The sequence below is a fragment of the Gasterosteus aculeatus genome, chromosome 21, assembly GCF_964276395.1.
Source record: "Gasterosteus aculeatus chromosome 21, fGasAcu3.hap1.1, whole genome shotgun sequence".
NCBI classification, from domain to species: domain Eukaryota; kingdom Metazoa; phylum Chordata; class Actinopteri; order Perciformes; family Gasterosteidae; genus Gasterosteus; species Gasterosteus aculeatus.
Genome location: NC_135708.1, coordinates 13,143,770 through 13,155,113, shown reverse-complemented (window position 1 = coordinate 13,155,113; position 11,344 = coordinate 13,143,770). Strand labels below are relative to the sequence as shown.

At 45.8% G+C, this 11,344-nt stretch overlaps 1 protein-coding gene across 10 annotated transcripts in view; it reads left to right on the top strand.

Moving 5' to 3' along the window:
- Positions 1-584: 584 nt before the first annotated feature.
- mllt10 (MLLT10 histone lysine methyltransferase DOT1L cofactor) overlaps positions 585-11,344 on the top strand; it is a 37,729-nt gene continuing 26,969 nt past the window's right edge. For 7 of the 10 annotated variants that reach the window (XM_040166848.2, XM_078095834.1, XM_078095833.1 and 4 more), the window contains exons 1-5: positions 585-1,820; positions 4,713-4,792; positions 8,759-8,813; positions 10,843-10,952; positions 11,117-11,220. In XM_040166848.2, the coding sequence (XP_040022782.2) occupies positions 1,652-1,820; positions 4,713-4,792; positions 8,759-8,813; positions 10,843-10,952; positions 11,117-11,220 (518 nt within the window). In that variant the 5' untranslated portion in view covers positions 585-1,651. The remainder of the gene's footprint in view (positions 1,821-4,712; positions 4,793-8,758; positions 8,814-10,842; positions 10,953-11,116; positions 11,221-11,344) is intronic. The other 3 variants (XM_078095835.1, XM_078095831.1, XM_040166846.2) reach the window with 1 other exon arrangement.

The following is an 11,344-nucleotide window of genomic DNA, read 5'->3' as shown; positions in this document are numbered from 1 at the left end:
AAGATAGTTATGAATGTTCTTTCATAAATCTGTATTAAATGACTTAAGTGAGATGCAACAACACACTACAAGCGTTATGGATGCTTGAGCATTAGTTTAAAAAAAGAAGGAGTTATTACGCCTTGAGCCCTTAGTAATGTTATAAGGATGCAAGGCTTCTCACAGGAAAGCATACAGCAAAGCTCTAAAGGAGGAAATCCCATAGAGAGGGAAAACAGCTGTCCAGACATTCCACTGCAACAACTCAAATATGGGAATTAGTTTAGTCCGCTTTAACCATCGAAACAGAGGTGTGTACTCAATTCATCAAGGCCTCCACGAATACTTACATACTTACATTAGATTCATGCAGTTTTTGTTTATTTGTTTAGTCAATGAGATTGTCACACTAACCCTTGTTTACTTTCTCAAGAATATTGAAAAAAATCAATAAAATTCTCATTAAAATCTCAACATATTGGTCCAAAATACGACAACTAAATAGTAAAACTAGAATGGGGCGCTCAATGGAGCGCATATGTCCACCAGGTGTTTCTGCGACAACCGCTGCTGTGGCGTTTGATAAATGAATACAACACTCGATTGGCGAACCTTCCGTCAGATGTGCTTTTCATTCGCACGTCTGCAAGTCTGCACTCAGCCGTGTTTGTGTATTGGTAGTTTCGTCAGCTGTCAGTCAGAACAATTAAATAGTAAATCGCGGCAATGCTCACTCAGCTTTGTGATCCCTCGCAGCTCCTACTGGCCAGTTAAAAGTAGCGAGTCAGCAGTTATTCGGTGTTGGTATCAAACAGGTGATGCATTTTTTTATAGTAAGTGTGAGTTATATGTGCCTCACACAGGGCCTCTACAGGGCAGCACAATGTTCATCCTCACTGTCCTGTTTGAAAGGCGCGGAGGTGGAATAGAACATCCTTAAATTAATAACACACTATGTAAGGGTTAAAGGTCCCCAACACGGACAATCCCAAGACAGGTCAACATTGTGGCAGTGACCTGTCAATCACAGCCCTCATGAAGAATGAATGAAGAGTATCCTGTATTATGTTCCTAATTTGACATATCAAAATAATGCAACTAATCAATCCAACTCCCATTTGAGCAACTATGCAAAACAAAAAAGCAAACATGATTCTCATGCTAAAGTGAAACATGACAACTTCAATCTATTGAGATATTAACATTTCTATTTTAAAAATGCCACATTATTCCTTTGTATTCCTTTGCATCGACTTACCGCGTCTTTGCCAACCTCCATGTTACATTGTTGGCACTGAGGACGCTTGAGTGCAGACTCTTTGCAACAAAACCTTCAAACCGACTATCGTACTTCCTGCCAGAGAGCACACGCGCACACACACGCCCATTGCGTCATTACGCACTTCCGGTTCTCTTCGAAGAGTCCCCCCCCTCCTCTCTGCTCCCCCTCCCCCCTCTCCTGCTCACCGTCGCGCCGTGGAGTGGATGTTTTGGTGAACAAAAATACGGTGTCGAAAGGGGACGTAAAAACATTCAAAACATGACATTTCGAGCGAGCGGGACCTGAAGCGGCCGAGCGCGCGGGGCAGCGGAGGGTCCTTCGGCGGAGGTTTCGGTTTACTTTTTTTTTTGTGTTGCCTCGTATCCCTCCGCATGTCCGCTTTCTTCGTAGATGGTCTCCAGCGAGCGTTGTCTGGCGGCGGACGACAAGTTGCCAAGGAAGAAGAATAATATGAAGGAGATGATCGGCGGCTGCTGTGTTTGCTCCGATGAGAGAGGCTGGGCCGAGAACCCGCTGGTGTACTGCGACGGACACGGCTGCAACGTGGCCGTGCATCAAGGTAAAGGCGGCGGGCTCCGCGAGACGCGGCTAAAGCGGCTAGCTGGTTAGCTCGCGGGCTAGCTAGCGTAGTGTTGTTTCGCAAGGTTACGAGGCGCTCCGTGCGCGAGCCTCCTCCTCCTCCGCCTGCCCTTCGACCAAGGCCGGGGACGGTTTGGTCCGGTTACCCCCCCCCCCTCCTCCTCCTCCTCGACTCGTTGCGTATTTTTAGTTCCAAAATATAGATATGTGTGTAAACTTCGCCGCGCTAGTTGACTCGACTGAATAACCGCACGAACCGCACGCGGCGTGGAGACGAGAGACTCGACTGCCTGCCACATCTGGAGCGCAGGAGTTTGGTAAAACAGTTCAGACTAGACGACGAGCCGCGGAGCTTCTGGTGTTGTTGCAGCGGTGCGGAGCGGAGACGCGGCTCACCCGAAATGACTCAAAGACGATGACGTCCACTGTTTACTAAGTTAACAGCTGGCCATGTGTCGATCTGCCAACGCGGGGAACTATTTGACGTGTCAGCGTTTCTGAGCCGTGACGCGTCTGAATGCATTCGCACTTGTCTCGCAACAATTTGTTTATGCATAGTGGTTGTGACAGGATGGAGTCAAGTTATCCAGCTGTTGCACATGTTGCCCAGCCAGATCTAGTCCAAACGAAAGGAAAAGCACTGTCCCACTCCGGCTAATGTCTATTCTATCATTCCATATACCAGTTTTGCATGAAGGACCAGGGTCTCTGTAGACATTTGGCTTTTAACCTTTGTGTTTGGAGTTTTGGCCACTGCCATCTTGGATTTGGTCCTGGAAAACCCACCTTGTGATTTGTAAAGGGTCCAAAACCCTGACCAGTCCCAGACGAGACAATGCAATGGCAGTGCCCTGTCAATTACAAGGAAAGCAAACCCTTTTTTATTGTTTAGTTTACTCTAAATGGATTTATATTTCACTACATGAACATTATGCCGTATTGGTCCCAATTTGGTCCCAATTGGTGGTTTACAATGTTTACTGGGTTAATGAATGCCCGACTCATTCCGCATAGCCCTGGAGCCCACAGTAAACTCTTCATTTGTATATTCAAAGTTCGTTGATATTCAAAAAATTGCACCAACTTCATAAGTACAATTAAAACAATGTATAATTTCAATAGAAAAAGGCTTGTATGGATCGTTTCTTGTGGCGACTGTGGCCCAATGATAGCGGGTTATCTTTAATTTGAGGATCGGCTGTTTGGTTCCCTGGCTCCGGCCCGCGCTGTCGACGGGTCTTTGGGCAAGCAGACGTTACCACCACAATTGCTCCTGAATGCTGTGCACTGACTGTACAAATGGTTAGATATTCCCGATGGGCAGGCGGCACCATGCACCACAGAACCGTTTAACGCCAGGCGTTGACCCTCAGTTGTCTCAATGGACTCTGAGAACATGCCAGAGTTTGTCTTTCTACACAGCTGTGCCTGAATCACGTTGTTTGTTTAAATGAGGCATTTTTGTCAGAAAAGATTAACCAGCTGCATTCAACATTTTCAAATGAGTGAATAATAATTATGAGCGCCCTTTTATGTTTGAATAATTTGGATATCTTGTCAAAACAGTTTATTTAATCCAGAGGTGCTTCTTTAGAAATAGAGCCAGGCAAGACTGAGTGCTTCACTGCGACTGGGAGAGTGTCCAAATTTCTCAATAGATACTAAAACTAAACAAATTGTAGCACTTAAGTCCTTGATGATTTAAAAAAAAAACTCCTATGGATCTTCAGAATGATAACATTTGTTTAAAGTTCCTGTCAAATTCATAGCTCTCGTCTTTTAGGTCTCATTTAAAGCATTTCCACAGCCGACGTGCCGTTGGTTCGCATGAATACAGACACAAATTGCACATTTTAAAGTGACTTAAAATGGCCAGCCATAATTGATAAAATTGGCAGTGTTTGCAGAATATCCTGTCCAACTTCTACTTGTTCTGTCTTGTCTAAAGTTTCGTCATTCAGAGTAACGTTAGGGTGTTTGGTTCATAGAAGCTTGGGTTAAAGCTGTTTACTCTGTTGGATTATGGGCTCCGATCAGAGATAATCTGAAAATGTGTAGACGTAGGCTGTTTAGCATAGTGCTTCTGTATTTAGTTCAGCACTGCAACTTGACATCTGAGTCGCGTAGTAACCGTCAGAGAATAATAGAGAATAGAGAAACAGAGTTATACCTCAAGGTGAAAGAAGTCAGTGAGATTCCGACATTTCAGTTCAGGTGTCAGAGTATTGATATTTGACAAGAACCTATGACAGTAAACGCACATCAATCCTCTCCAACCAGGTTCATGCAACGAGGAAGAAAAGTAGATAAAATGTCACATTTTGAGTATGGTTTAATCTCTAAAATATAGCTCTCAACCTACCTTTTGACTTCAGTATAGAATTGCGTAGAGGAGGTTGAGTCGAACGTTTGAAAGGGGCCACATTTTAAAATAAGGTGTCGCGCACTCTGCGACATCCACGAAAGGATGAGACATTCATCACGGATGCCCGTACGCGTGCCGACGTCACCGGTGCGTCTGCCTCGGTACCCTGGGGCCGCCGAGGTTTTGTAGTGCAGACGAACCATGTCAGCTGTCAGTAGAGTTTGATGTAGTAACAACGGCAGTGTGTTCACCAGCCTGTCACTTTAAAAGGCTCTTCGCTTCTGCGTTCAAACCAGTTTAGTCTTAAATTCACCGTCTTGGCACTTGAAGAAAAAAAAAATGGTTGCGTAAGATCCTGGGATGTCTTAATGATTTGATCAAGTGCAGTCAGGTGGTGTGGTTTCATTATCGCTCTGCTCAAAAGTCTTCTGTGGTTTGAGATGTAGCCTCTTTGTTGAGGTTATGATGACTAAATCAAACGCCCCTCTCCCCTCCGTTTCTCCTCAGCCTGCTACGGCATCGTGCAGGTGCCCACTGGTCCCTGGTTCTGCAGAAAGTGTGAATCTCAGGAGCGAGCGGCCCGTGTGGTGAGTCCCACAATCTATCCATTCATCATTCACGAGTGAACTCCTGGAATAACAGTCGGCCCAAGATGGTGGAGCAGGTGCTGCAGTGCAGCGCTACCATTGTAAATGCAGGGCTCCAGACTAACTTTTTTTTTACAAGTAGCACAGTGGCCCCTAACTTAAAATTTTAGGGGCGCAAGCGGAAAATTTAGGGGCGCACACTATAAATCGACTTGCTAAGTTGTCCCATCATTTTTACTGTATTACTGACAAATAATTTGACAATATACAATCTTATAAACTTGTGCAATAGTTTTAATAACATATACCAGTTACACAACTTAAAAATACAAAATGAATATTCATGCTGCACTGACAACAACAGAACAAGTTGTAGACATAACTCGTGCATTAACCCTTCCTACAAACAATCACCCCTTGGTGAGGGATAAGGTGCCTGTGTTTATGTTTCTGACTGGCGTTGTTTGATCAGCGTGTCGTGTTTTAATTGTGTAGTGAGTCTTAATGTCGTGTCCCCGCATGTTGTGGGTATCGAGAGCAGCATTTGCAGTTCATTGAGTTGGTCTCCCTGAAATACCTCAGCCAGGTGAACTCGCGAAAGCTGAATTTCTTGCCTTTTTTCGCCACGACCGTTTCCTCACAATCTGAGTCGGACACATTCTCCGGATTTGTCTTCTCTATATCATTCGGTTTAGGAAGAAAGTACAAACTAATAGTCCGCTTTGCCATTGTGTACAGGAGACACCGCTATGTAAAATCTGTCGATTCTCGCAATAACCCCCAAGACGCGCCTCTTTTCACACATTAAGGCTGGCGCATGCTTCTGCGTTTGCGTTTGCGTCTGCGTCGTTGCGTCGACGCACTCGTTTCAATTCATGGTTCTGCGTGTGTTGCAGAGCAATTCTGCGTGTGAGTGACGTGTTTTGTTGAAGACGACCTAGAGAGTCTATTTATTTATTTGTTTATTTATATATCATAGACTTTATTGCCCCGTGCATCGCCACTGCTGCTTTTCATCGCAGACACATTTGTCCCGTATTTTCCTCCACAACTTTGTGCACCTCTCGAACGGCAAAACGGCATTCGCGGCGATCTCCCTCCATGAATCCAACCCGCCAATGACGGCTTGTATAAGAGGTGATATTTGCGCATTTCTTCCGACAAAAGTTCTTAAATCTGATCCGTCCTCTCGTAAACATTCCTCGTTTTAATAATGGCGGTATCGGGCTATGAAAGCAGAAATGTGAGACTCCGTAAAGGACGTAGTTAGTGGACCAATCGCAGCCTGGTGCGCTGCGATTGGCCAACCCCCTCCCCTCCCCGCTCTCACACGTTTCTGTTTTAGTCTCCTTTCTTCTTCTGGAGTTAATGTCGGTGAGCAAACCAGTCGTTCAGGTATTACCGCTAACTATAGTGGGCTGAAGTGTAGAACAAGTTTGTCAGCAACAAGAATATTTTATAACTAAAAAAACAAATGGCTAATTTACTGGTCGTGGATGCACGAGTAGATGAAAAATGTACTGTGTCTAATTTTTGGCGCAAAATGCGACCATTTGGTCGCCCGATACCGCCATTGAGAGTCAATGCCGTTTTGACTACGGCTGTTTTGCCCATGTGAGCAGCCACAAAGAGAAGGGGTCTGATATGAAAACACACAATCCTCCTTTCTACCGTTTGGTTTGGCGTACTTACAGTTTAGCTTCGGAAACTCCCATGTCATGTTTTTAAAGATAATTCCAATCGACTGCTTGGGGACAAAAACCTGTTTCTCCACAAAAATGAATGTAAATGACATGCACAGTGTTGTGGGGGAGCAGTTTTGTTTGTGTTTATATGACAGAACTATTTATTAATATTTGAATATACAACAATCTCAAATTATGCTCAGCGTAAGTGGTAGGTGAGAGACATTGGCGTACTGCCCAGCCTCTCCGTCCGTGTGACTGGAACTACGCGTGTAGCCACAGTGTAGCAGCTCAGATCTCACTTACACTTGAAGACATTAGATATAATTGTATGAGAGGTAAACAATCCCACAACATTTCTTCTGATTTTTTGCATAGAGCTGTCCGTCCTCAGACTACATTCATGCTAGAGCGTTTTTTGTGTCAAAAGGCGTATCTTTCGCTATGTTTATGTCCGGCGCCACGTTGGTCTGATAAGTTTCACGGAAAAAGCAGATTTGGGAACCTTTTTGTAAAAGCGATGATCGAGACGCCCGTGTGTTTGCTGCTGTCAGCAGTCACAACTTCTCCTTCGCCGATATTACACGCTGCTGGAAGAAAACCAACATCAGCCGTGATTACCGATCGACTACCAGTGGTTAATTTAACTGGAAGAATCGATTACGGGCACTGCTGATACTGTTGTCTACACCCGCAGCTTGGCCGCACTCCGGCACTGTCAGCGCCACGGGGCAGACATTTAGTCATGGTTTGTGGCTTTGAGGAGGGTGATCAACACGAAAATGAGGACGTGCCTTATTTCCTTAAATTCATTTGTTCTGCAAAAAATGAAATTTACAACTGAAACCGAGAAAAAAACAAAACAAAATGATTGCATGATTGTTCTCCAAAAAAACATCACATGAACCAAGTACTTGACGATGGTTTCTGAGGTGCAGACATTTTATTATCATAATAGTTGTAGTTTTGAGCACATGGGATCAAGGTTCCCCCCTGAAGTATCGTGCACTATTGCCAAAAGAAATCTCTTCACTTTTGAAAGTAAGTTTTCCAAAATTCTACTCAGACCACAAAACATTTCCTTTCCAAGGAAAATGATCTTCTCTGGTGGAAGAGCAGGGCAACTAAGAATGAACCGTATTGTATTTAAATAGCAGCGCTGTTTAACTTGAGACGTAACCTGTTTCATCCCGTGTCTGTGCAGCTCGGCACGCGTCAATGTAACTGAATGAATCCTGCCGCAGGTCCGCGCTGACCTGTCTCTTTTTGCCCTTTTTGACCTTTAGCCCGCATCGGTTCTCCGCTCCAGTTACCGTCATATTTCACCAAATTAAATGTTTTAATCCGGATTGAAAAGCTTAATAAAAGATCACTCTTAGAGTACAATTTGTGCGCGTGCGGCATGCTGTTGGCAAACATTAAGCAATCTAGTCTCCGTCGTAACGGCGTGTGAAAGTGTAACCGGCCGGCTGACCTCTGAATCGCGTTTGGCTAAAGAGTTTCCACATTTGACCCGTTCTTCTGCTGAAGCCCCAAACGGGTGTGGCTTGCTGGGTTTCAACTCAATATGACCTCGGCAGACTTTTAAGGACCTGTCGAGATTACGTCGGGACAAGATTTACCAGCGTAGCTGTTGATACAGGTGCTCGCAATGATCCGCTGGCTCGGTGCAGCTGCGCGTGCGCGCGGGGCAACGTCTCCCTTTCACAAATGTAGCGGCGAAACTAGTTTTCCCTCCCACACAATGGAAAGCCATCAATTCTCATTTTAATGGGATCCAAGACATTAGTTTAGAGGATAAAAAAACTACAGCAACCAGATACCTTAATTGTGTTTTTTTTTTTTTTCTTCACAAGAAATAACGCTGTGTGCAAAGTTAGTGTTTAAACCGAACTGAATGTTTAATCAGTGACCTTCACAAAAATGACAAATCCATGACGGCATCTTGAGTTCCTCGCCCACCCAAGAAAGTCAGAGACATGAAAGGCGCACGCACAAAAACACAAACACATAAGCAGCAGCTTAAGTGTGAGTTGAGTTGTCAAGCTCAGCGGCAGCAAAACTAATTACGCTACGACTCGTTGTTGTCGATACAAACACAGACACATGCGCACCTTAGGTGGCGGATAGCGGGGCTTTCTCGCCGCGGCGTTTCTGGCCTCGCGCCACCAGTCGGGCCCGCTTGCCACTTTATCTCACGGAGCGGCATGTTTGTCGTACTTGTGTGCTCACCTCCCCTCGAGTAGATGAAGCTGATATGTTGTTTGTTCTTCACCCGCAGAGATGTGAGCTGTGTCCCCACAAAGATGGAGCCCTGAAGAGGACCGACAACGGAGGTAGAATCCCTCCCAGCGACACGCACGCACGCGCACGCGCACACACACACACGCAGATGCACACTCACACAACTGTGGCGAGCTTATTGTGTATTTCGGTATTTTGTCGTTAATTGCATGTCCCCGGCAAGTTTAAGGGGTGTAGGCGTGCTGGGAGAGTTATGTTGCTGTTTGTTGTGTCTGTGTGTGTGTGTGTGTGTTTGTGTGTAGCCTCTTTCTGCCGTCCTCACCAGTCCATGTTTTATGTGTGTGTGTTTATGAGGGGGCGGGCCAGGATGGGTATAGTGCATGGCCTGTAAGGAGTCTCCTCTGTGGGTTCATTGAGAGGTCAGCCTGGTTGAGACTGTAAATAGTGTGTGTGTGTGTGTGTGTGTGTGTGTGTGTGTGTGTGTGTGTGTGTGTGTGTGTGTGTGTGTGTGTGTGTGTGTGTGTGTGTGTGTGTGTGTGTGTGTGTGTGTGTGTGTGTGTGTGTGTGTGTGTGTGTGTGTGTGTGTGTGTGTGTGCGCGTGTGCGTGTGCGCCAGAGACAGTCAGTCTCGAGAGAGGCACAGCTGTGGGATTGTGTCCAGGCCTGCAGGGAGGCATCAGGACAACACTAACACACACCGTTTTACTACTTTCTCTTTTATTTTACCCTCCCCGTGACCCCGCTCTCCCTCGCTTCTCCTCTCGCCATCTCTCTCCCCGTATCGTCCGTTCCTCGGCTCTTGTCACTTCCTCTTTACTTGTTGATTGGTGTGGTGAGCTGCTTTATCGCTGTCCCACCTGAAACAACAACAGCAGAGTAAAGGGACTGGTCCAGAACGGGTGTCGGATCTGGCTAAACGAAGAAAAGGGAGACAGAAGTTAAGTTTATAGCAGCCTAAATTTTTATTCTGTTGCATCTACCCAATAATTAATGGTGCCTTCTTTATAGTACGGGTTTAAGGATAGCACACAAAAGTAGCTAATGTTCCACACTAATTGTTTTCAAACATTATCTCACATATTTAAGGGGTTTTAATAGATAAAAGTACCCTTTTAAGTAATATTTTAGACGTGGCAAATTGGAGCTGCATACTGTCATTTTGACTGTACACACGCCTGTAAAACCGGTTTTATTCAAATCATAAAGCACTTTGTCATCTACAAATTGAAGCTCATTGTCTCCCCACATTGGACTTGGATAACCTGTGGGTGTGAGGGATGTTAGTGAAGGGCTGCTTTGTTGGGGGTTTTAGGGGCAAACACTCCGAATGCCTCGCTTGAGGAGGAAGGCTGGGCCGCTTTTATAGTTCTGTTTTATAGGCCTCTTCGAGATTCTTGGAGGAACTTCAAAACAACAACATCCCCACCCCCCCCATCCCCTCCCCCGGACCCCCAATTTCACACCCGCTGCCTCCCTCTCCGTCCCGCCCTCTGCCCTCCTGCCTCTGTCCCGGTCAAAGGCAGGTCGGGGGTTCAACTGTAAGTTTAAGCCTGTTTTTGTTTCCGCCATGGGGGGAAAAACAGACACCTCCAGTGTGCCCCCCCCCTCCCTCCATCTGACCTCCCACTGACCGCCTTCTGCTCCTCCTCAGCTTCTTGTAAATTTTGCTGCGCCCTCCGTTTGTCTTCACTGGCAGGCACGTGTGTGTGTGTGTGTGTGTGTGTGTGTGTTTACTTGAGTAGATTAGATTAGCTATCAAGCTGCAAACTGAAAAATTTAAGATTCAACATCTCAAAGTTGAGGTTGCTTTAATTGGTGTTTTTTGTTTGTATTTATTTCTTTAATGCAATTTACAAGTCAAATGGTGCAATGGATGACACGATGCGTTATGTAATACAAGAGGGTCCCATCATCATTGTCATCATTGGTCTTGACGGGGTTGTTTGTGTTTCAACCTCTGAGTTTAAAAGGCAGCATGCCCACCAGCACAAATACACCCAACCGAAACACTCAACTTGGGCCTCGAGTTCTGACACGAAACACACCGCACACTCTCATCCACATCCGAGGTGTTCTCGGGTGTTCCAACAGGTCTGACGTGCTGTGCTGGTTGTCTCTGCAGGCTGGGCCCATGTAGTTTGTGCCCTTTATATACCCGAAGTGGAATTCGCTAATGTGTCGACGATGGAGCCCATAGTACTCCAGTCTGTGCCGCACGATCGCTACAACAAGGTGGGAATGGATGCATCCACGTGTCCAAACATTTCGCTCAATTGCAAATACAAGTGTGAAGGAGTCTGTTGTTCAAATCAAATCTCTTCACTGTGTGTGTGTGTGTGTGTGTGTGTGTGTGTGTGTGTGTGTGTGTGTGTGTGTGTGTGTGTGTGTATATATAGACATGTTACATCTGTGAGGACCAGGGCAGAGAGAGTAAGGCAGCCAGTGGAGCCTGTATGACCTGCAACAAACATGGCTGCCGGCAGGCCTTCCATGTCACATGGTGAGACCCGTTCACTTCACATTAAGCTCACTGGACAAAGGAGGTGATTCTTCCTTCAGTTCTTCACTCACGCTCAAGGACCGACTTGGAATATTTGGCGTGCTGTTGAGTAAAAATCCCCTCA